This window comes from Podarcis bocagei, assembly GCF_964188305.1.
Source record: "Podarcis bocagei genome assembly, chromosome: 7".
Taxonomy (NCBI): Eukaryota; Metazoa; Chordata; class Lepidosauria; order Squamata; family Lacertidae; genus Podarcis; species Podarcis bocagei.
Window position 1 is genome coordinate 8,707,066 of NC_138132.1, and position 25,437 is coordinate 8,732,502.

Here is a 25,437-nt window from a genome sequence, read left to right on the forward strand (position 1 = left end):
CAGAAGGAAAACTTCCCATCAGGGGTTTGCCAGGCCTTCAATGGTGGCCAGATAATCTAGAGACAAGGGGCCGTTGCAAAGACATAAAGGCAACTCTCCATTTACGTGGGGGTTACGTTCTGAGGCATCACGCCTTTAATAAGTGAAATCATGTACCGTATTTTTCACTCCATAGGGCGCACCTAGCTTTTAGAGGGGGAAATCAAGGGGAAAAAATCTTCCCCCCCCCCCAGCCCCAAAGAGCAGCGTACAGGCTGCGCGCAGCCTCTCCCTGCCGGAGGGGTTGCATGCGGCTATGGCACAAGCCAAGACTGAGCGGGATGGACCCCGCTCGCTGTTTTGGCTTCCTCTTTAGCTGCGCGCAACCTCTCCCTGCTGGAGGGGCTGTGCGCGGCTATCCCTGAAGCCTTCCGAGCGCAGCGCAAGTTCCCGCTGCGCTCCTCAGGCTTCGGGTTCCTTTTGCTGAAGCCGGGAGATCAAGACTCTCCTGGCTTCAGCGAAAGGAACCTGAAGCCTCCAGAACGCAGCGGGAACTCGCGCTGCCCTCCGAAGGCTTCAGGGGGCTATCCCTGAAGCCTGGAGAGCGAGCGGGGTCGGTACGCACTGACGCCTCTCGCTCTCCAGGCTACAGCGAAAGCAACACAAAGCCTCCGGAGCGCGGAGGGAGCACTCCCTCTGCGCTTCAGAGGCTTCGTGTTGCTATCGCTGAAGCCAAGGAGCCTGCATTCGCTCCATAGGACACACACACATTTCCCCTTAATTTTTGGAGGGGAAAAAGTGCGTCCTATAGAGCGAAAAAAACAAAACACATTGAAAAAGCCTGCAAGTACCCCTTTCTTCTTGCCCCTTTCCACAACGTTTTTGTGGCGTTTTCAGGTCAGTTCTGCGTTCAGCGCATATATGTGATCACACATATATTGAGCATGCATAAATGGGGGGGGGTGCCTGTATACCCTTGCCTGGCAGGGTGGGTGGTGGCAGAGTTGCAACCCACCCATTCCCATAGGAAGAAGACTCATTCTTGCAGTCATTTGTGCAGACACCTCACTTCCCCTCACTGAAAGTCGTTGACAGGGCTGGGGTGGGTGGGAGCAGGGTGTTGCATAAATTTCGCCTCGGGGATGCGTTTTATGATTGCAGTGTTATTAAATTTTTTTAAAGAAAGAAAAAGAAAACAAACCTTGTGCCACTCGCGTTTAGCTTGGCAATGCTTCTGTTGGTTTGCTTCTTATACTTAACAGCATTGTAAAAAGTAAAAAAAAAATAACCCTCCTCAGGGGTTGTTGGATTAAGCCAAAGAAAATACCAGAAATGTAGGAAAACTCTAAAGGAAGGAGAAATAACATAAAGAGTCCCATTGTGTTTTTGCTTTTGTTTTAGCCCGCTTGAACTGCCTGGGGAGGGTGACTAGCGGTTTTGAAGGTGGTCAGGTAATAATAATAATAATAATAATAATAATAATAATAATAATAATAATAATTTATTATTTGTACCCCGCCCATCTGGCTGGGCCTCCCCAGCCACTCTGGGCAGCCTCCATAGAAACCAAAAATACACTAAAATATCACACGTTAAAAACTTCCCTGATGTCTTAAGATGTCTTCTGAATGTCAGGTAGTTGTTTATCGCTTTGACATCTGGTGGGAGGGCGTTCCACAGAGAGGGCACCGCTACCAAGAAGGCCCTCTGCCTGGTTCCCTGTAGCTTTGCTTCTCGCAATGAGGGAACCGCCAGAAGGCCCTCGGTGCTGGACCTCAGCGTCCGGGCAGAACGATGGGGGTGGAGACGCTCCTTCAGGTATACACTTTTGGGCTCTCTGCCCCACCTGCCCACGTGACCGCAGCCCACTCTTCCACAGCACAGCCATAGCAATTGTGGGCTTGTCTGGGGCCACGCAGCGTCTGTGGTAGGTGTCTCAGTACGGGTGCAAAGGTGCCTGTTTCGTTGTCCCTCTCCGGCTGTGTGCTAGTGCAGTGTTTCCCAAACGTTTTTGGGCAACGGCACACCTCTTTACTGAAAAAAAATCTCGCGGCACACCACCATTGAAGCCCCGCCCCGTGACGTCAGCGCGCAGCGTCACGCCGGGAGGATTTCCCCTCCGGTCCCATGCCTTCGTTTGGGGCATCGCTCCGGCTGCTCCCTCTCCCGCCGCGCAGGAGCGATGCCTCTCTCTGGCTCTCCCTCCGCGCAGGCTGAGGGAGGGAGGGAGGTGCGCGTGTGACCCGTCTCTGCTGGGAGACCAAACCCAGCGAGGCAGAGTCGCGCGGAGGCGCCCAGGCAGCGCTGCCGGCTGCGAGGAGGAGCGCCAGGCAGCAGCAGGAGGCGCGGCCTCTCCTCGCCGCCGCCGCCCCGCCTCTCGCCGCCCGACTCGCCCGCCTCCCTCCAGGCATCTCGCGGCACACCAGCCGGTGTCTCACGGCACACTCGTGTGCCGCGGAACACCGGTTCGGAAACACTGTGCTAGTGTACCAAAAGTCGTACAGACAATGCTCACCTTGTTTCACCTCCCTGCAAGCAGTTTCCTTATAGCCGTGAATGCATCGTCACAAGCACAATTTACAAGTTCACATGGACAGCTTGGCAGCCTTCAATCTCCAGGGTCACTTGAGGAGAGGCTTTGTAGCTAATTGCAGAGCTTCGGCATGAAAGCAAGTGCCCGTATCCTGACTGCCCCGAAGATGAAAGAGCCAGTCTTCAGATTTTCAAACTCACTTTCAACCCGAACCCACGGCACTCAGATTTAATTCTTAAAATGCCTCTGCCCCTCTTTATGTCCTCTGTTTCTCTTCCACCTTTTCCCTAAACAACACTGAGGATTGGGGTTGAAAGGGTGGAATCATATAATTGTAGGGTGGGAAGGGACCCCGAGAATCATCTAGGCCAGGGGTCAGCAAACTTTTTCAGCCGGGGGCCAGTCCACTGTCCCTCAGACCTTGAGGGGGGCCGGACTATATTTTGGGGGGGGGGGAAACAAATTCCTATGCCCCACAAATAACCCAGAGATGCATTTTAAATAAAAGGGCACATTCTACTCATGTAAAAAAAAACACCAGGCAGGCCCCACAAATAACCCAGAGAAGCATTTTAAGTAAAAGGGCACATTCTACTCATGTAAAATGCTGATTCCCAGACACTCCGCGGGCCAGATTTAGAAGGCGATTGGGCCGGATCCAGCCCCCGGGCCTTAGTTTGCCTACCCATGACCCATGCATTGCAGGAATCACAGTGACAGGCATCTATCCGCCCAACCAACCTCTGCTTAAAAACCTCCAAGGATGGACAGTCCATCACTTCTTGTGGGAGTCTGTTATACTGTCGGACAGCTCTATCAGAAAGTTCTTCCAGATGCTTAGTGGAAATCTCCTTTTGTGTAACTTGAATTCGGAAGGGAAACAGAGAACTCTAATGTAGAATTATTACCTGCCCCAGACTAGATTTCCCGGGATATCTTGGATGAAGAGCCATGGCAGTGAAACTATTATAGACCCAGTTTATGGTATTGACAATCCTGCACTTTCAAATTTTCTTTTTGCACACGTTTGTATTAAGTAGTGGGTTGACATAGCAGCCGGCACAGCGATTTCTTCAAGTAGCTCTTTATTAAGATAAGCTGGAATAGAACTGACTGCGAACAGCTCAGCCGGCCTGTATTTATAGGCAGCCGGCTGTCAACATTGTAACCACAACAGCTCAGAGTTCCCGCCTAAACTAACTGCCGCGGACCTGAGTGAAAACTATCTACAGACCTGAGTGAAAACTATATACAGTATCCCCCTGTTGGCCCAGGGTGAAACTACACTACATAACAGTTTGGGTGTTGGTAATTCTGGCGTCATGAGACTCTAATGCCTTGTGGACCTTTGGTTTATTCATGTTAATGATGCTCGCCTAGTGTTCTTCAGAAAGCGGAAGAGATATTTTGAAATCAAATGTCCCCTGTAGACAACATAGATGTTCCCCCACCCACTTCACACCACAGACGCAGGAAAAACAAAAGCGGATGTCTGCTTTCCAGGACCTGAGATTTCAGCTGATAATCTGCCCTCCCAATTACTGCCACCTCTGAAGTTTACCCTCTCCCAATAATCCTAGAGTTGTGGGGGTTTTTAAAATCCTGGCTCCTGCCTGGCCTTTAATACAGAGACAGGTTACCTTTCAGCAAATGTATCTGTGGCTTGCATTTACCACATAAATTGTGTACAGGGAAGATGGAAGGCAGCAGTAAGGAAAGAAACAAGCCGGTGAGAAAGGAAACATCATTGCTGTTGCAGGAAACAGACGGGCCTGAAAAGGAAGTGAAAATGGGCAGGGAGGGCTGCAGTTCCTTTCCAGCCAAGGACTAGATTTCTACAAATGCAATCTGGGACCTAATCCTTAGGTAAACGTCACAGCTCAGAGTTAACGTTAGGGGGTAGACCTAGAACAGGCTTCCTCAACCTCGGCCCGCCAGATGTTTTTGGCTTGCAACTCCCATGATCCCTAGCTAGCAGGACCAGTGGTCAGGGATGATGGGAATTGTAGTCCAAAACATCTGGAGGGCCGAGGTTGAGGAAGCCTGATCTAGAACAGGGGTCAGCAACCTTTTTCAGCCATGGGCCGGTCTACCGTCCCTCAGACCATGTGGGGGGCCGGACTATATTTTTTGGGGGGGGGAACGAATTCCTATGCCCCACAAATAACCCAGAGATGCATTTTAAATAAAAGCACACATTCTGTTCATGTAAAAACACCAGGCAGGCCCCACAAATAACCCAGAGGTGCATTTTAAATAAAAGGGCACATTCTACTCATGTAAAAACACGCTGATTCCCGGACCGTCTGTGGGCCAGATTGAGAAGGGAATTGGGCCGCATCCGGCCCCCGGGCCTTAGGTTGCCTGCCCCTGATCTAGAGAGCGTCTCTACCTCACCTGTTGCCCAGCTTTTTGCTAGGTTGTGTGAAGTTTTTGCCAGAAGAGGGCAGCAGAAGCCTGCCCTCAAACTTCCTTAGAAGACAGTGTCCCAAAACACTGAAGCTACAAACCTCCACTCTTCCAGCCTGCCAGCTGCCATCACCCTCGCAAGATCCAGTTTCACTGGATGGGCCTAAGATTAAGGACAGACAATAAAGTTAAAGAGGTAGTGATGGCTGCCAAACTGGATAATAATAATAATTTATTATTTGTACCCCGCCCCCAGCCACTCTGGGCGGCTTCCACAGAGACAAAAAATACACTAAAATGTCTCACATTAAAAACTTCCCTGAACAGGGCTGCCTTAAGATGTCTTCTGAATGTCAGGTGGTTGTTTACCGCTTTCACATCTGATGGGAGGGCATTCCACAGGGCGGGCGCCACTACCGAGAAGGCCCTCTGCCTGGTTCCCTGTAGCTTTGCTTCTCGCAATGAGGGAACCGCCAGAAGGCCCTTGGTGCTGGACCTCAGCGTCCGGGCAGAACGATGGGGGTGGAGACGCTCCTTCAGATATACTGGGCCAAGGCCAAGCTTTAAAGGTCAGCACCAACACTTTGAATTGTGCTCGGAAACGTACTGGGAGCCAATGTAGGTCTTTCAAGACAGGTGTTATGTGGTCTCGGCGGCTGCCCTCAGTCACCAGTCAAGCTGCTGTATTCTGGATTAGTTGTAGTTTCCGGGTCACCTTTAAAGGTAGCCCCACGTAGAGCGCATTGCAGTAGTCCAAGCGGGAGATAACTAGAGCATGCACTACTCTGGCGAGACAGTCTGCAGGCAGGGAGGGTCTCAGCCTGTGTACCAGGTGGAGTTGGTAGACAGCTGCCCTGGACACAGAATTGACCTGTGCCTCCATGGACAGCTGTGAGTCCAAAATGACTCCCAGGCTGCGCACCTGGTCCTTCAGGGGCACAGTTATTCCATTCAGGACCAGGGAGTCCCCCACATCAGCCCGCCCCGTCCCCCAAGTCCTCTTGGATGGCTTTAAAGGAGGGTTAGAGAAATTCATGGAGGATCTTTTGCTATCAATGGCTACTAGTCACAACGGTTATGCTTTGCATTAGCAGTGGGAGCTGTTAGGCTTCTGAATATCAGTATCTGGAAACTGCAGAAGGGGGAAGGGCTGTTGTATCAGAGTCCTGCTTGCAGGCTTTCCACAGGCCTCTGCTTGGCCACTGTGAGAACAGGATACTGCCCTAGATGGGTCGCTGGCCTGATCCAGCAATGCTGTTCTTGTCTTCAGAATTTGCATGAGACTCCAGATTTCTAAAATGAGAGGGGCTGAGTTTCAGCTCAATCAGTGAAATTCTTTATGCCCATTGCAGCTGTACACAAGGCAAATTGTAGTGAGTCACTGCTAGGAGCGGCAATAAATTCCTGAATGTTGTTTGGAAAGCCACACAGCGCTGTTTGGGGGATTATTTTAGCTTGTGAATAAGTCCTCTTGCTGTCAGGGGGCGGGATATAATTCGGAGCAAACATGCATGGGATTGGGCCACACTTAAATGAGGCAAAACCCCATGCGATTGTTCTCCGACGGCAGATTTTGCATCAGTTTTATGGTTTATGTAAAACTATCCGTGTGAGCTTTTGTTCTTCTTCTGAGCATTTCAACACAAATCAACAGCTAAGCCCTGTTTCTGGGCGACGGTCACGCAATTGCCAAAGGCACAATAAATGCATTGCCAGAATTTGTTTGTTTTGTTTTGTATGACGCTCAGGGTAGCTTATAGCATGGCCCTCACAATGCCATTGGACTCCAGCTCTCATCATCCCCTACGGACAATCTAGGAAATGGGTACAAAACAACAGGGAGTCTATCATGTCAAACCATTATGCCTCCTAGCTCAGCACTCTTGATGTCTGGCTGTCAACAAGGGAAGGCCCATGGCTCAGAGCAACTGTTTTGCATGCAGGTTCAATCCTCTGTATCCCCAGATAGGGTTGGGAGATCCCTGCCTGCAGAGCTGCTGCCAGTCCGTGAAGACAATACTAAGCTAAATAGACCCAACGGGCTGACAATATAAGGCAGCTCCCTATCATTCCCAAGCTCTGGCACAGAGGTCTGTCTTTGCTTCAACTAGGCTCTTCTCTTGGGAGTAATAAACGAAAATCTGCCCTTATTCCCTTATGGGGGACACAAGAGCCTTTATAGAGTCCTTTGTAGGTTCTCCATCGGTCGGAGAAAAGAACAGAGGCCAACTAGAGAATACTGAGAAGCAAAGCAGCTCGTAAGCCTGATCTTTATTGAACTGTTGCAACAGGGTGCCCCCTTCACACGCAGGAAAGGAGGACGACGACCCAGAACCCAGTTGTGCCCACCCTGGAGTCCAAGACCATCCCCCCGACACATCATACCTACATCACAGAAAGGGCAGTCTACAGCAGAAATCTGAGTGCCTTGTTTATCTCCTGTCGTTGTTTATCTCCTGTGGCAGGTTACCTGTGAATGCTTACTTGATTGGATACCCTGGGTAGCCTGGCCGGTCTTTTGTACTGACAAATACTTACCGTATTTTTCGCCCTATAGGACGCACTTTTTCCCCTCCAAAAATGAAGGGGAAATGTGTGTGCGTCCTATGGGGCGAATGCAGGCTTTCCCGGGCTTCCTGCAGCTCTGCGCCATCCTCCGGATCCCGGCGCGAAGCCGCGCGGGGCTCCGGAGGGTGGCGCAGAGCTGCCTGCACTACAGGGCTTCCTGCAGCTCTGCGCCACCCTCTGGATCCCGGCGCGAAGCCGCGCGGGGCTCCGGAAGGTGGTGCAGAGCTGCCTGCGCTCCAGGGCTTCCTGCAGCTCTGCGCCACCCTCCGGTTTTGTGCTTTTTTTTAGTATATGTGCTGCCGAAGCGAGCACCTGCGCCACCCTCTGGATCCCGGCGCGAAGCCGCACGGGGCTCCGGAACGTGGCGCAGAGCTGCCTGCGCTCCAGGGCGTCCTGCAGCTCTGCGCCACCCTCTGGATCCTGGCACGAAGCCACGCGGGGCTCCGGAGGGTAGCACAGAGCTGCCTGCATTCCGAAGCCTGGTGCGTGCTGAAGAGTGCCCCCGGGCTTCGCACACCTCTCCGCAAGCCTGGGGAGACCGGCGCGGCTCCCTAGGCTTGCAGATAGCAGGCTGTTCTGGGGGCTGGGGTCAGGGGAAGCTCGGGCTTCCCCCGCGCCTGCCCGGTGCCTGGGGAGGGGAATTTTTTTTTTCTTTATTCCCCCCCCCAAAAAAAAAATTAGGTGCGTCCTATGGGGCGGTGCGTCCTATGGGGCGAAAAATACGGTAGTTCCTGAGCCAGGTCACAGGCTCACCCTATTCATAGACATACCCTTAAGACAGAATTTGTGAAGGAAAAGACAACGGGGAGGCTTTTCCATTTTCCTTGACCTTGCAGAGAAATAATTTGGTCAATTTGGGAGCCAAAATGGCTCTAGGACTGCCCTCCTGTGCTGCCTCAGACATGTGACCCATACATTTATGTATGTGTTTGCCTGGCAAATCCATGAACATTTATTTTATATATATATATGTAAAGGTAAAGGGACCCCTGACCATTAGGTCCAGTTGTGCCCGACTCTGGGGTTGCGGCACTCATCTCGCTTTATTGGCCGAGGGAGCCGGTGTACAGCTTCCGGGTCATGTGGCCAGCATGACTAAGCCGCTTCTGGCGAACCAGAGCAGCACACGGAAACACCGTTTACCTTCCCGCCAGAGTGGTACCTAATTATCTACTTGCACTTCGATGTGCTTTTGAACTGCTAGGTTGGCAGGAGCAGGGACCGAGCAACGGGAGCTCACCCTGTCGCGGGGATTCGAACCGCCGACCTTCTGATCGGCAAGTCCTAGGCTCTGTGGTTTAACCCACAGCGCCACCTGCGTAAAAGACCTTAATTTTTTATTTCATGGGAAATAAAAACTGCAGCCTCGCAGCCAAGCAGTGTCGGGCCTGTTCCTCCCCAGCCAAACCTCCCTCTCCCTTTGTGCACACAGCTTCCCCTTGTTACACACCCAGCCGTTTGGGTGTGTCGGGTATGTGCCAGGTGCTTCAACCTTGCCAGGTACCAAAAGGGCAGAGTGGGAAGCAAGCTGCAGCAAGTCAACAAAGGACAGAAGACCGCGTTCCCTTAAGGTCTGTTTTTCCTTGTACCTCAAGCCCTGTTTCTTTGTTCAGAGGCTGGCAAGCACCCAGGCGCTGCACCCACGCAGCTATTCAGCCCAGGCACGAGCAGCTTCTCAGAGTTTGCCGGGGCAAGCCAGGATTTGCAGGATACCTGAACTCGCCTTGAGCCTAATGCAGCCCGCAGAGACAGCAGGCACCCCTTGGCTTTCATGCAGTTGACTGTGGTTCCGATTTCCACAAAGAGAAAACTTGCCACCGGAAAAATGTAGCTACAGTCAGGAGTACATGATGTGGCTTGCAATGTTCCCCTTCAGTATTTGGAATGAAGATACAGGAGAGATTGTTGTTGTTTAGTTGTGTCCGGGTCTTTGTGACCCCCTGGACCAGAACACACCAGGCACTCCTGTCTTCCATTGCCTCCCACATAAAGAAGGCTGATCGCCGAAAAATTGATGGTTTTGAATTATGGTATTGGAGGAGACTCTTGAGAGTCCCATGGACTGCAAGAAGATCAAACCTATCTGTTCTGAAGGAAATCAGCCCTGAGTGCTCACTGGAAGGACAGATCCTGAAGCGGAGACTCCAAGACTTTGGCCACCTCATGAGAAGAGAAGACTCCCTGGAAAAGACCCTGATGCTGGGAAAGATGGAGGGCACAAGGAGAAGGGGACGACAGAGGATGAGATGGTTGGACAGTGTTCTCGAAGCTACCAACAAGAGTTTGACCAAACTGTGGGAGGTAGTGGAAGACAGGAGTGCCTGGCATGCTCTGGTCCATGGGGTCACAAAGAGTCAGACACGACTAAATGACTATACAACAATGTGGTTGCAGCGTTCATCTCGCTTTCAGGCTGAGGGAGCCAGAGTTTGTCCACAGATAGCTTTCTGGTTGATGTGCCCAGCATCACTAAGCCGCTTCTGGCACAATGAAACACCCTGATGGAAACCAGAGCGCATGGAAACATTGTTTACCTTCCCGCCGCAGCGGAACCTATTTATCTACTTGCACTGGCGGGCTTTTGAATTGCTTGGTTGACAGGAGCTGTGAGAGAGTAAGAGAGCTCATCCCGTCGTGGGGATTTGAACCGCCGACCTTCTGATTGGCAAGCCCAAGAGGCCCAGTGGTTTAGACCACAGCTCCACCCGCATCCCACTGCCCATTAAAGTACTGTGCTGAGTTAGATGAACAAATAGACCAGGTGTAAGGCAGGTTCCCATGTTTCCTTCTTCCTAAGGTAGGAAGGCTACCTTAGGGTAGCATCACTTCCACTAAACTCAGGAACTGCAAATAAGAGTTTTTTTGGGGGGGGGGAGGAAGAGGACAACCGTGCAGGCAATGGCTTATAAATTTCCCAGAGTCTGTTATTTATTTATCATGGAAATTCCTGTAATAATATGACAAAAAAATTGTTGGAACAATTCTCATTTTAGTAATTTATAAGCCGTTGCTTGCAGTGGACAGCATCACTGGCAGGGGTTGCTTTTGTACTAATGGGCAGAAAAAACTATTGCGGACACCATTCTTACACACCGCCGAAGATTCTACTGACTACAGACAATGCTGCTTTGAAACCTAATTTCATCAGCAGAGGCCTGTGGAAACCTGGGAAGCTGCAGGCAACCTGCTGGCAACTGCTGCGCCACACATTACATCGGGAGCCTCAAGCGTTAAAAGTGATAACGTAATTGCCTTCCGCGGGGGAAGTGCCACAAAAACGATTTAACATTAATGAAGAAAACAAACCGACACGCATTGCTTCCAAATCTGTTTTTATTATCTTGTGCGATGTGGCAATTGCACATTTCCTCCCCCCACCCCACCCCAAAATGTAGGAAGGAGATTGTGTGCAAATAACCACCAACCTGATTTATCACCCCCACCCCCCAAAAATCAGTCTCGCCACCACTTTGGGGGGTCGCTAGCTCACCAGAAACACGACAGGCCTTGCCTGCATCTTTCTAAGAGCAGCTTGATCTGCAGGTCCAACTTTAAAAGCACGGAAAGAAGCAGCTCCCTGCAGATCAGGCTGTTACTTAAGGACAGAAGAGCAGGGCGTGGTTTGAATAAATGCAAGCCCACCGCCACCCCTCTGCCCCCGCCAAAGCCCAGCAGGTTCAACTTCGGAGAAAAATGCCAGTTGGCCCAACAGCCCACCCTGCTCCTGTTCAGATATTGGGAAGAAAGTTAACATAGCTGCTTCCTAGGGAAGCCAGCTCTTAACCCAGGCATCAAATACGCCCCCGACGTACAGAGATGATGCCGTTCTGCACCCCTGTTGACTGTGAAACAGAAGCTAAAGCAAGTGCACCACCCAATAACACTTAGCGGTATAGGCAGCCTGCAGGCTAGGCTCTCTTCCGTACAGGATCGGGACTGAAGCTGGGAGAACTGCAATAGCAGCAGAAGCAGATGGAATGACAGAGGGAGGCTGTGCCCATCTCCTGCTTTCACTGAGCAGCTGAGAAGACTTAGCAGCAAGTAGACGATCCTCTCTCTGGGCAAGAAGCAAGACCAGATAACCCCGTAGGCTCCCTTCCCAAATTCTGTGGATCAGGATCATCGAAGTGTCAGCTGTCATGCGCACCCAAACCCCTTTGCAGATGGGGGCTTAGAGAGCCCCAATGGTCGTCCACACTTTGCCTCTTTGTGGGTTGAGGGCAATTCTGAGCGGCGTTCAGCAACGGAGGGTACTTTTAAGCAACAGGAGGTTGCACCTACAGCTTACCACTTGGAACAATCTACCTGCATTGGCTCTCAACACAGCTTGTATTAGGAACTGCCACCTCCTGTCAAAATACAGAGGGTGGTATATTTGGCACTAAAACAAAACCCATGTTTATTTTGAAGTGCCAGCTGGATACCAGTCACTGGCATTTGAAGGTTTACCCAAAGTGGAATGTGGAACGAGGGGTGCAGGAGCCAGCCTCCTATGATCACCCAACGGCAGGGAATGCATGCGTTCTGCGCTAAAAGTAAAAAATCATGTACCAAGGAAAACCACATCCTGTATGTAAATCAGGCACATGGATAAAACTGGCGTCGTTTCATGTTTTGTACAATTTATTTTGCAGTCTGTGCACAATTTCATTTTGGCTTTGCTAGCCATGGAAAGCAGGAAGACCCTGGATCCCCACACCTAAGGGCTGTGAACCTTAACCACTTTTCCGCTTTGAATTGTATCGTTGCAGCAACGAGGGATAGAACACACAGCCCTGCCAGAAGGCTCTGCTTCTTTCCTCCATCCCAGAGTCCCACACTTTTCCCTCTCCGTTAAGTCACACCTGGACTTGCTAGAACCAAAAGTTCAAACCCTGAAGCTTGCAGGCTCCGGGCTTTGATGTAGTACAGCCTGTGCCCCCAAAAGTGACGGCAGATGTTTCCACCCCTCATCTGGAGATCTGATCTCAACAGGCATTATCATAAAAGTTGCTTTGGCAGGGGAAGCCTTGGCACAAACCCGTGCGGAGGTGCAATCTAGAGAGCTCCTGTTTGATGCCAGCGATCTCCGCCCACTCAGAGAACACTTAAAACACCATTCCTGCCCAAACAGGTGGGAAGCTCTGTTGGCACGAAGGGAGAACTCCAGAATTCTCACCAGGAGAACTTTGCACATATTTGGACATTATGTGCTATTGCATGCAGGTGGCGAACCAGTCACAAAAGAGTAGCTTTTATTTTGGAGAAAAAGGAAGTTCCTAACTCTTATTGCTTATACAGTGGTACCTCGGGTTAAGTACTTAATTCGTTCTGGAGGTCCGTTCTTAACCTGAAACTGTTCTTAACCTGAAGCACCACTTTAGCTAATGGGGCCTCCTGCCGCCGCCGTGCCGTTGGAGCACGATTTCTGTTCTCATCCTGAAGCAAAGTTCTTAATCCGAGGTACTATTTGAGTCTGTAACCTGAAGCATATGTAACCCAAGGTACCACTGTATAAGTACAGTGGTACCTCGGGTTACATACGCTTCACGTTACATACGCTTCAGGTTACACACTCCACTAACCCAGAAATAGTGCTTCAGGTTAAGAACTTTGCTTCAGGATAAGAACAGAAAGCGTGCTCCGGCGGCGCGGGGCAGCAGGAGGCCCCATTAGCTAAAGTGGTGCTTCAGGTTAAGAACAGTTTCAGGTTAAGAACAGACCTCCGCAACGAATTAAGTACTTAACCTGAGGTACCACTGTATTTCAGAAACTACAACTTTCAGCAGTCAGAGGTGAAAATACCTACTTGTGTCGTCCTTGCAATATTATTATGATGTTCACCAAGTAAATACATTTAATTCACACATCGTCTACCAATCCAGCATTTTCTGCTGTGCAGAAATGAGTTTCTCTGCAGGGTGCACACAATCCTGTTGACCACTTCCTTAAGTTTCCTTTGCACAACCACAAGAACTTCTAAAGGAGAAAGTTGCTAGATGGAGGAGCATAAACCCGTCAGAGATTATGATTATGATTTAAATTTGTATACTGCTCTTCTTCCAAAGATCACAGGGCGGTTAACAACAGATTGATCAATTTTGCCAACAGATGGCTCTCCCTAACTTCTTATATGCTTTAGAAGAGTAACTAAAGAAGGGGACTAGGCAGCCCTTTCTCTCGTGCATCCATCAAGTAACATTCCAGCAGCAGGAAGATCTTAAAGGAGCATGACCAGAATATCTGCTTCCAGTGCATTGTGAGACCAAAACCTAATTGTCCCAAGCAGCAATTGGTGTTTGCCTAGACCAGGGGTCTGCAACCCGCGGCTCCGGAGCCGCATGTGGCTCTTTTACACCTTTGCCGCGGCTCCAGGGCGGATACTAGCGAGGGGAGGAGGCGCATTGTGCGCCCCGACACTCTCCACTGTGGCGGGCGCTGTACTGGCTGTGACGTCGCATGGGGGCGGTACGTGCGTTAGTCACGCACCACCCTGACATCACCTTCCCGCCCGCTGTCAGATCGCGGCTCCGGAGATATATTTGTTTTAAATGTCGCAATGGTTTTGCGGCTCCCAGGTTTTTTTTTCTTCAGAAACGGGTCCAAGTGGCTCTTTTTGTCTTAAAGGTTGCAGACCCCTGGCCTAGACCTCACTTGAAGCCTGACTCTGAATTTTGACACACAAAGCCTACTAAGGAGTCCAGCATGGCCAAAATAGAAGAGACTGCATCCAACTAATCAATAAAGATCTACAGTTCAAAACACTGAAGTCGGATTTAAAAGCTCTGACATTCTACCTTTTTTTTTTTTTTAAGACTGCAAAACATCTCCACTGATATGCTTCAGGCAGCTATTGGCCAGGTTATGAGCGCCTGCGGCCAAACCCACATTTTCTTCAGCAAAAGGTAGTGGCGCCCTCCCTGTGGAACGCCCTCCCATCAGATGTCAAGGAAATAAACAACTCTCTGACTTTTAGAAGACATCTGAAAGCAGCCCTGTTTAGGGAAGTTTTTAATCTTTGATCTTATATGTGTTTTTAATATTCTGTTGGGAGCTGTCCAGAATGGCTGGGGTATAAATAATAAATTATTATTATTATAGTATGCATTCTGGATCTGCGCAGGGCATTGTGGAGGCATAAGGCACCAGCATCTGGAAGGTATGGAAGTAGATATGCCCCGGTAGAATCCAATGCCAATAATAATTAATAATAATAATAATAATATATTATTTATACCCCACCCATCTTCCTGTGTTTCCCCAGCCACTCTGGGCAGCTTCCCACAGAATATTAAAATATAATAATCTATTAAACATTAAAAGCTTCCCTGAGCAGGGCTGCCTCCAGATGTCTTCTAAAAGTCCGGTAGTTGTTCTTCTCTTTGACATCTGGTGGGAGGGTGTTCCACAGGGTGGGCGCCACTACCGAGAAGGCCCTCTGCCTGGTTCCCTGTAACTTGGCTTCTCGCAGTGAGGGAACCGCCAGAAGGCCCTCGGTGCTGGACCTCAGTGTCCAGGCAGAACAATGGGGGTGGAGACGCTCCTTCAGGTATACTGGGCCGAGGCCGTATGGGAGAATCAGACGATTCTCAGCTAAGTTCCCAGTCCTCAAGATTGCAGACACTTGAAAAGGTACAAAAGATTCCATCGGTCAAAGTCTAAGCCTGCGTGTGAGACAAGGACAAGGCTGCAGGCCCAGCCACAGTTTCCAAGTGACCCTGTGTGTGCATAAGCATATATTTGCTTTAAGTTAAGGCCCTGCAGTTCTCTGTGGGGGTGCTGCCAGGCCTTTGTCAGCCACTGCAAGGAAGGCAGAAGGGCTCTGGACGTTCACCTCCTGCACGCACACCTATCCAAAGATTCCACCACTTTTCCTACTCTGTCCCATCGCCGGTGGTACTTCCTCCTTTTCTTCCTCACAGCTAATGTCTGCTTCAGCGTCTGCTGGGTTTTGGACAGGCCAGGCAGCGCTGAAAATTTGGTCCAGGGGGGCCACCACTCACCAGCTCCTGCAAAGCCTGCCCACTTGCACAGCAGCGGCTGTTCGGCACAAGACTGGAATAAAGGTGATGGGAAACGGAGCCCCAGAGGTTATCTCTCACCTCTGAAGCTACTCCAGTCTCGCTCACTCTCTTTGACCTCCTAACGCTGCCCTGTCCCTTTAATTCCATCGTGGAGAGAAAAAACACCATTCGGATCCTTTCAAGTTCCAGAAATAAATTAAATTGCATCGCAGCTGTTGGAACCAGGAGTTGCCACTTCAAGAGAGCACTGGAGTACTGTCTACTTCTTGCACGTGATGACCCAAGCAGGGAAGAAGGGAGGAAAATATGTAGGTTTTAAGCAATTCAAGGAAAGTTGTCTTTGCAGGGGATGGCAGAAATCCCAGCGACCCAGCGGTGACTCTCAGTGTTCAATTGCACATCTCACAACCTTGGCATTAGGATTCGTAGAGCAATTGTAAAAGGCAGAAAGGCAGCGAAGAAATTGTAAAAGGCAGAAAGAAATTCTCTCCCCCCCCCCCCATTCCTGTTTGACGATAGGTATTTATAGGTTCAAGCGGTGCACTGCTCAAGTTATTGAGTTGTGGGGTGGGCCAGGGGAGAATAAATCTGTCCGGAAATAAAGCAGACTGCTTCCTCTTCCTGCAATGAAATGTAACTAAAAAGGGGGTGACGACAATGGGAGGGAGTCAAAGATTCTAGACACGGAAAGGACAACACCCACCCCCCTTGCTTGGTCCAAAACACAAAATAAAATAAAATAAAAAGCAGCAAAGGTAGCTAGAGATCTGGAAGAAGGAAAAGAGTGATATTAAGAGACCTCCAGAGTCACTGCTACCAGTTTCCACGTTGCAGATTTAAAAACTTAAGGGTTCAGCCTGGAACGCGCAAAGTATTGTGCCTCTGAGAATATCCAGAGTGCCCTTTCTCCTGAGCAACAGCACCCCCAACCCTCATCTCCTTAGAGAGGGAGAGGCTTCCAGCCAAGCAGAGCTATTTCCAGGCAGCATCAAGCCCCCAACATTGACATTTTTCAGGGGGGAAAGTCCCGTTTGAAATTTTAAAAGCACTGTGTGAAAAATCAGTCATTAAAAAAAGGTGGAAAGGAGTGTGCTGGGTGAAAATCGAAGACGTTCCCCATCACCAAACCGCCTGCCCTTGCTTCTTATGGGAAACAGAAGTCTTTCAAAGGTGGAGCAGATTCGGGAGCTGTCCTTAAAAATGGAACCCTAACTTTAAGAAAAAGAAGTCTAGCCTCTTCGTAGGCTGCTTTACATCACAGATTCTTTTTCGCAGGAGTTGATGCCCTCCAAGGGGGCAGGCCCGTCCCTCTTGATCAGTGGGGAGCCTTCTTCCGCCCCCACTTCCTTGCCGGCGTCCGTCTTGATCTCCATCAGCTCCTCTGCCTTGCCTTCCGTCCTTTCGGTGTACACCTGCAGGAGCCCAGCGCCAAAAGCATCGCCTTCCACGTTTAGGACGGTGCAGGTGCGATCCCTGGTGCAAAAGAAAATAGGCAATGACTGAGGTGCTCGGGGTTAAGCAATAAGGGTTGTTAGCAACATTCACTGGACACAGAGCCTCCATGTTCAGGAGCAATCTATCTCTGAGAACCAGACAAACAGCAGGGAATAATAATAATAATAATAATTTATTTATACCCCGCCCATCTGGCTGGGCTTCCCCAGTCACTCTGGGCGGCTTCCAAAAAAAATATTAAAATACTGTAATACATCAAACATTAAAAGCTTCCCTAAACAGGGCTGCCTTCAGATGTCTGGTAGTTGTTGTTCTCTTTGACATCTGGTGGGAGGGCGTTCCACAGGCAGGGCGCCACTACCGAGAAGGCCCTCTGCCTGGTTCCCTGTAACTTGGCTTCTCGCAGGGAGGGAAAGGCTGAGACCTTTGTGCCCCGCTTAAGAACACGCAGAGGCATGTGGCTGCTGAACCAGGCAAGACCTTTGGGCTAGATCCAGCCGGGCCCTTCCTGTATTCTTGCGCCACGTGCAGATTCCCCCAAGCGACAGGAGGAAAAGCTAAATGCTCAGCTGCTTTTAACCTTTCCTCTGAGCCCCCCCCCCCCCGGGACCCTCAGCACACCTGGCCCAGCCAGCCATACTGGACAAGTCAGTTGGGCAAATACACCCCCGGCTGCCACGAACAAAACACACCACTCAGCGGGGAAATGAGCATCCCGGGGACATATTGGAGGAGAGCTGGAGGAGAGGCCTGCTTGATTCCTCCCCAGAGCGACTGGGTTAAAAATAAATAAATGCAAGGAAAATGGCTCGGAGTCAGAAGGTTCCACATTCAACACTGCACCTTTGCTTGAAAAGACCTCATCAGGCAGCAAAGCTGGAAAAGACTCCTGCTTGAATCTTTGGAGAGCTGCTACTTCCACTCTGATTACAGGGCTGGACAGACCAACGGCCTGACTCTGGCCACATCTGCACCATCCACAGAAAGCGCAATGATACCACTTTAAACAGGAACGGCTTCCCCTGAATAATTGTGGGAGCTTTGGTTTGCACAGAGTGTTGCCAGGAGACTCTGTTCCCCTCCCAGAACTACAATTCCCAGAGTAGTTTAACGATCAGTCCTTCTTTACAGGCAACTCTGGGAACTGTAGCTGTGAAGGGGAATAGGGGTGTCTCCTAACAACTCTCTGCACCCTGAATAAACTACAGCACCCAGGATTTTCCAGGCGAAGCCGTTGTTTAAAGCGGAATCATAACCCTTTAAATGTATTGATTTTTATTATTTCATAAAACCTATACACAGCTTGCTTGTAAATTTTTTTAAAAAACTTCGAAGTGGTTTACAAGAAGAAGGAAACAGTAAAATTAACGGCAAAAACAGCTGGAAAAAACTATTTAAGAATTAAAATCAGCAATAAACTAAACACAGATCAAAACGCACATCAACGTTCTATGCATCTGGGAAGCCTTGTCTGATCAATGAAACAAAATTCGGAAGGTGACAAAAAGAGAAGAGTGTGGGAGCACGGGTGATGTCAACAGGCAGCGAGTTCAAGTTTAGGTGTTGCCACGCTAAAAGATCGAATTCTTATAAATGCAGAATGGGGATTGTATGGCATCTTTTATCAGTGTATGGTGCAAATGTGGCCTTGGTCCAAGGCAGGTTTGTCCAGCCAAACACCCCACCCCAAAAATTGTCCTTGGAGGATTATTTGCAGAAGATTCAACTGGTTACGGTTGGAGGATGGATGGCGGCTAATGGATTGAAGTTGAATCCTGACAAGACAGAAGTACTGTTTTTGGGGGACAGGAGGCGGGCTGGTGTGGAGGACTCCCTGGTCCTGAATAGGGTAACTGTGCCCCTGAAGGACCAGGTGTGCAGCCTGGGAGTCATTCTGGACTCACAGCTGTCCATGGAGGCACAGGTCAATTCTGTATCCAGGGCAGCTGTCTACCAACTCCACCTTCTTACACAGGCTGAGACCCTACCTGCCCGCGGACTGCCTCGCCAGAGTGGTGCATGCTCTAGTTATCTCCCGCTTGGACTACTGCAATGTGCTCTACGTGGGGCTACCTTTGAAGGTGACTCGGAAACTACAGCTAATCCAGAATGCGGCAGCTAGACTTGTGACTGGGGGCGGCCGCCGAGACCACATTACACCGGTCTTGAAAGACCCACATTGGCTCCCAGTATGTTTCCGAGCACAATTCAAAGTGCTGGTGTTGACCTTTAAAGCCCTAAACGGCCTCGGTCCAGTATAGCTGAAGGAGCGTCTCCACCTCCATCGTTCTGCCCGGACGCTGAGGTCCAGCTCCGAGGGCCTTCTGGCGGTTCCCTCATTGCGAGAAGCAAAGCTACAGGGAACCAGGCAGAGGGCCTTTTCGGTAGTGGCGCCCGCCCTGTGGAACGCCCTCCCATCAGATGTCAAAACGATAAACAACTACCTGACATTCAGAAGACATCTTAAGGCAGCCCTGTTCAGGGAAGTTTTTAATGTATGATATTTTAGTGTTTTTTGGTTTCTATGGAAGCCGCCCAGAGTGGCTGGGGAAACCCAGCCAGATGGGCGGGGTACAAATAATAAATTTATTATTATTATTATTATTATTATTATTATTATTATTATTATTATTATTATTATTACCTACCACCTCCTTTCAAGGCAGTGACTCTCTGCAATGGCTTCTGCTTTCCTATGTGAACCTGGGGGCCTTTTCCTTGAGCCACTTGCTGCAAACGTCTCTCCTCTCTGCTTGCGGAATAAGGCCAACACATGAGGAGGAGGACCTGAAGGGCAACTAGCAAGGAGGTGGGAGGGGAAAAGATCCCGTCTTTCGATGGGGAAGTTGGGACTAGCCAGCCTGCTGCCAACCCTGCGACGCTATGAACATCAGTCAGGGAAATCGCTGGTCGCTCCTGACCGCTGAGCCTCTCCCTCAAACTTTGCCCTCACGCTACTTACACAAGCCAGTCCACTGCCAGGATGAGGGAGATGTCGTTGGTGGGCAGCCCGACAGCTTCCAAGATGATGGCGAGGGTGAGGACACCACCTGCAGGAATCCCAGCAGCTCCGACGCTGGACGCCGTCGCAGTAATTCTGTGGGATGGAAGGGGGCAGGTTAAGAGATGTGTCCTTCTTGATACTGAAGTACAGGATTCGGTCTTTATCTGGAGAATGTGGGGGAAACCCAAAGCAGCAGGGAGAGAGGAGGGTACCGTATTTTTTGCGACATAAGACGCACCTGACCATAAGACGCACCTAGTTTTTAGAGGAGTAAAGCAAGAAAAAAAATATGCTGAACGAAATAGTTGTATGATTTTTGTGGCTCATGCTGTGGCCACAGACATGTGATCTGACGGTGAATTTGAGGTGGCCCAATGCAAAAATCCTGAGGATTCATGTGGATCCGTGCTTTGTAACCACATTTTAGCACCATTGCAGCCCCAGGAAACAGTGGATGCGCGATTTTTTTGGTGCAGGCTGTAGCTATGGACATGCTATGTGATCTGATGGTGAATTTGGGGTGACCCAATGTAAAAATCCTGAGGATCCATGTGGATCCGTGCTTTGTAACCACATTTTAGCACCATTGCAGCCCCAGGAAACAGTGGATGCGTGATTTTTTTGGTGCAGGCTGTAGCTATGGACATGCTATGTGATCTGATGGTGAATTTGGGGTGACCCAATGTAAAAATCCTGAGGATCCATGGGCTTTTACCTCCCCCCCCCCTTTCCCAGGCAGCCTCCCCTAGCTCCCTAGCTCTCTTCTGATCCCACCGATCAGCTGTTTCCTTTCAACACTCCCTTTCCTCTTGTTTGCCTTAATGTCTTTTCCTTACCTAGAGCAGTTTTTTGCTCCCCCTTTTCTTCTAATTTCTCTCCTTATTGCTTTAGTCTTCCTGTTTCCCCCCCTTTGCAAGTTTGCTGTCTTTACTTCCCCCCTCCCAGGCAGCCTCCTTCATCTCTAGTGTCCCTTATCTCTCTCGCCAATCGGCAAACGATCAGCGGCTTTGTTTCAACACCCACTTCCCTCTTTCAAAAAAAAAAAAAAAGCATGGTCTGCTTTTTGCCCCCAGGCCATTCAGCTCCAGGGACCACACATTCGCTCCATAAGATGCACAGACATTTCCCCTTACTTTTTAGGAAGAAAAAAGTGTGTCTTATGGAGCGAAAAATACAGTAACTATTGCAAATCAGAAGGCACCAGCCGGATTTTGTGGCAGCTGGTTTGGAAGGATAGCAGAGCCCCAAGTGGGCCTGATCACCCTCCCTCCCTTCCTTCCTTCCTTCCTTCCTTCCTCCCTTCCTTCCTCCCTTCCTTCCTCCCTCCCTCCCTCCCTCCCTTCCTCCCTCCCTTCCTCCCTCCCTTCCTTCCTTCCTCCCTCCCTCCCTCCCTCCCTCCCTTCCTTCCTCCCTTCCTCCCTTCCTCCCTTCCTTCCTCCCTCCCTCCCTCCCTCCCTCCCTCCCTTCCTTCCTTCCATACACAGCTTAGCCAAGAGAGGTCAGAGCTCTAACTGGGAAACCCTTTCTCCAGGAAGTGGCTACTGGCTGAGAACAGGACAAGGCAGCCACCAGATCCTAGACAGACCAGCATAAATTCAGTCATAGTGATGCTAACTTCTGGAAACTCAAGCATTACTCCAAATTTTAGTAACCAGTGGCAACTGGGTGCCTGGGTTTTTGGACCCTTGGCCAAAGATTTCCTCCTTCTAGGTTCCTTATTCAAACTATGACCTGTTTGTGCACTCGAGTTCCTCTCTACACCACCCTAACCCTCACAATTTAGCGTTTCTTGGCATTCTGGAGAATCATGCCTAATAATAATAATAAATAATAATAATAATAATAATAATAATAATAATAATAATAATAATAATAATAATTTATACCCCGTCATCTGGGCAGCTCCCAACAGAACACTAAAAACAGAATAAAACATCAAACATTAAAAACTTCCCAAAACAGGGCTGCCTTCAGATGTTTTCTAAAAGTCAGATACAGTGGTACCTCGGGTTACATACGCTTCAGGTTACAGACTCCGCTAACCCAGAAATATTACCTCAGGTTAAGAACTTTGCTTCAGGATAAGAACAGAAATTGTGCTCTGGCGGTGCAGCAGCAGCAGGAGGCCCCATTAGCTAAAGTGATGCTTCAGGTTAAAAACAGTTTCAGGTTAAGTACGGACCTTGGGAACAAATTAAGTACTTAACCTGAGGTACCACTGTAGTTGTTTATTTCCTTGACATCTGAAGGGAGGGCGTTCCACAGGGCAGGCGCCACCACCAAGAAGGCCCTCTGCCTGGTCCCCTGTAACCTCACTTGCTCACAGGGAGGGAAATGCCAGAAGGCCCTTGGAGCTGGACCTCAGTGTCTGGGAAGAACGATGGGGGTGGAGACGCTCCTTCAGGTATTAACCAGATTAGCTGGCAATTGGGGGATACAAATCCACACCACTAGGCAGGGTCAAGAATGAATCAGGCACCACACCCTGGATTAAAGAGTCCGTCTCTTCACCCTAGGCATGAGAAAACCAGTGGCACTGTCTCCCATAGAGCCACAAGCCTGGCGAAGGCTGCCTTCAGCTCCTCCCTGATGCTGCAACAAGGCGATCTCCTCTGTGGCGCCTCTTACAGGTCTTCCTACCCAAGCCAGCTGGGTAGCAGTAGTGCGCTCTCACCCCATGCTCAATAGCCACCTTCACCAATTCAGGGCTCTCCAGATGTTCTGGACTATGACTGCCATTAGCCCCTCCAGCACAGCTGTATGATACAGAGGTGGGTGGGAGCGTGGCCTTGCTGGCTGGGGCTGATGGGAGCTGTAGTCCCAAACATCTGGAGGGCACCAGGTCGGCGAAGGCTGCTCTGCAATAGCCAAACCTAAGTCCACATTGCAGAATAAAGGAGACCCAGAGGCCTCCTCATCATCAATTTTTAATCTGCTTCTGAGAGCACTTTTCCATCCTAACAAAGACCCCTAAAGTAGTCTGCAACACAGATGAAATTTCAGTTTTAACTGCCTGCCTGCCTCAAGACCATCGGTGATGGGGCTAGTCACTGCAGTTGTCTCCCCGCGTCAAACGACAAATTGAAAGCCTCTCTCCCCCCCCCCCCGCATTTATGGCACTGTACAGTGGATGCTCGGGTTGCGAACGTGATCCGTGCAGGAAGCACGTTTGCAACCCACAGCGCTGCGTCCGCGCACGCGCGGGTTGCGATTCAGCGCTTCTGTGCATGCGCTGAAACCCAGAAGTAACCCATTCCGATACTTCCGGGTTCGGCGTGGTGCGCAACCTGAAATCGCGCAACCTGAAGCGTCTGTAACCCAAGGTATGACTGTACAGTGGTGCCCCGCAAGACGAACGCCTCGCAAGACGGAAAACCCGCTAGACGAAAGGGTTTTCCGTTTTGGAGGCGCTTCGCAAAACGAATTTCCCTATGGGCTTCCTTCGCAAGACGAAAGCCCATAGGGAAATCTCCGGGACAGCGGGGAAGCGCAGCGCGTCTTCCCCACTGTCCTCGGACCTCCTCCGAAGGCTGGCGGTGGGGCGGAGAGACCTCCTCCCGCCGCCAGGCTTCGGAAGGCTGCTCCGAAGCCTGGCGGCAGGAGGAGGTCTCTCCGCCCCACCGCCAGCTTTCGGAAGGCTGCTCCGAAGCCTGGCGGCGGGAGGAGGTCTCTCCGCCCCACCGCCAGCCTTCGGAAGGCTGCTCCGAAGCCTGGCGGCGGGAGGAGGTCTCTCCGCCCCACCGCCAGCCTTCGGAAGGCTGCTCCGAAGCCTGGCGGCGGGAGGAGGTCTCTCCGCCCCACCGCCAGCCTTCGGAAGGCTGCTCCGAAGCCTGGCGGCGGGAGGAGGTCTCTCCGCCCCACCGCCAGCCTTCGGAAAGCTGCTCCGAAGCCTGGCGGCGGGAGGTTTCTCCGCTCCACCGCCAGCCTTCGGAAGGCTGCTCCGAAGCCTGGCGGTGGGGCGGAGAGACCTCCTCCCGCCGCCAGGCTTCGGAAGGCTCCTCCGAAGGCTGGCGGTGGGGCGGAGAGACCTTCTCCCCACGCCAGCCTTCGGATGGCTGTCCTGAAGACTTGCGGTGGGAGGAGGGTTTTCCTTCCCACCGCCAACATTCAGAATGCTGTTCTGAATGTTGGTGGTGGGGAGGAAAAACCCTCCTCCCGCCGCAAGCCCCAGGAACAGAGAAGCGCTGCGCCCCTTCCCCTCTGTTCCCGTACCTGTCGTGAAGGCTTGCGGTGGGGAGAAAAGCCCTTCTCCGCACCGCCAGCCTGGCAAGCGGTTTCCATAGGATCGTATTAATTGATTTTCAATGCATTCCTATGGGAAACCGTGCTTCGCAAGACAAAAAACTCGCAAGAAGAAAAAACTTGCGGAACGAATTAATTTCGTCTTGCGAGGCACCACTGTATAAAGAATGAATGAAAAAGAAAACCACACTGGTCTAGACTCCAAAGAACTACTTTAGGGTAAACACACGCTATTATTATGATTATTATGATTATTATTTAATCTCTTAGGTTTTATGTGTCCCCCACCCCTTTCGGACAGCAGTCTTGTTAAGGGGGGCAATGCTGAGAGGTTCATCTGCTGTGGGATCCTTTGCAATGCAACGGAGGGTGATGGGGGGGCACATCTCTCCCTCTGCTTCCTCAGCACCCCTAAAAAAACAACACACGGCAGCCCCAACGAATTGTTTGGGTTCCTCGTGGCCGCCACTGAGTGACAAAAAGCGTTCTTGAGAATCCCCTCAGGGTCCAAAAGCAGCTTGCCACATCTGCGGCACGTGATGCTGTTGACCGAGACACACAAACCGGACTGGAACTTGGTTTGCAGAATGCAGAGCTGGATCTTGCGGGGCGGGGGCAGGGGGCCTGCACTTTTAACCCAAGACAGAGGAACAAACACGGACGGATGACCAGCCAGGAGCAAAAACAGCCCCAGCTGAAATCCTGCCTCCAGCAGAGCAGAGGTCACTTGAGCAGAACCTCCCAGCTCCCTCCTGGACCCCTTCTAGTCGCAAGTTCTGCCTAAGCCTGCAGTTTTCTTACTGCCCTATGCCGCAACAAAGGGCCTCAGACACAGTTGATGATTAAGCACCTCGCGGCCAGGAGGGACAGGTCCACCTCCTGAACTGGAGAAAACAATGTTTTACTTGCAATTGCTTTTTTTAAAAAATGCACCCCAAAAACAAGCTGCAAGTGTTTTCTGCCCTTGACACTTCTGCTAAAAAAGCAGAATCTTGTGCCAAGCAAAGTCTCTAGCCTTTCCTTGGTCAATCTAACTGCTGACCCCTATTTTATTCCAACCTAGATATAAGAATTTTTAAGAAGAATTATCATTCTGATAGGGGGAGGAAGGGGATGAGAAGCGCAGCAGGAGAAGGGCTGGAGTGGCAAATCCAAGCAGAAGCTCAAGCAGCCTTGCTGAGTGCATCTCTTTTAGTCATGAGGACTAGAACTTTGTCACTGACAAAAGTGGCAATGGCTCAGGA

The 25,437-nt window shown here is 50.5% G+C and overlaps 1 protein-coding gene and 2 long non-coding RNA genes across 3 annotated transcripts in view; 1 reads left to right on the forward strand and 2 right to left on the reverse strand.

Annotated features, from left to right (window-relative positions):
• Positions 1 to 1,143, forward strand: part of LOC308590626 — a 145,820-nt gene extending 144,677 nt beyond the window's left edge. The window contains exon 3 of the long non-coding RNA XR_014009812.1: positions 34 to 1,143. This is a non-coding gene — a long non-coding RNA (uncharacterized lncRNA). The remainder of the gene's footprint in view (positions 1 to 33) is intronic.
• A 10,948-nt stretch (positions 1,144 to 12,091) lies between these two features.
• LOC308590621 lies at positions 12,092 to 14,822 on the reverse strand. Its single transcript, XR_014009803.1, has 3 exons — positions 14,112 to 14,822; positions 12,999 to 13,771; positions 12,092 to 12,775 (listed from the first exon to the last, which is right to left on the reverse strand). It is a non-coding gene; the product is annotated as an uncharacterized lncRNA (long non-coding RNA).
• Positions 14,823 to 15,668: 846 nt separating this feature from the next.
• The window catches only part of SLC1A5 (solute carrier family 1 member 5), a 42,392-nt gene continuing 32,623 nt past the window's right edge, over positions 15,669 to 25,437 (reverse strand). The window contains exons 7-8 of the mRNA XM_081200419.1: positions 19,910 to 20,044; positions 15,669 to 16,965 (exon numbers count right to left, since the gene is read on the reverse strand). Coding sequence (XP_081056545.1) covers positions 16,743 to 16,965; positions 19,910 to 20,044 — 358 coding nt within the window. The 3' untranslated portion in view covers positions 15,669 to 16,742. The remainder of the gene's footprint in view (positions 16,966 to 19,909; positions 20,045 to 25,437) is intronic.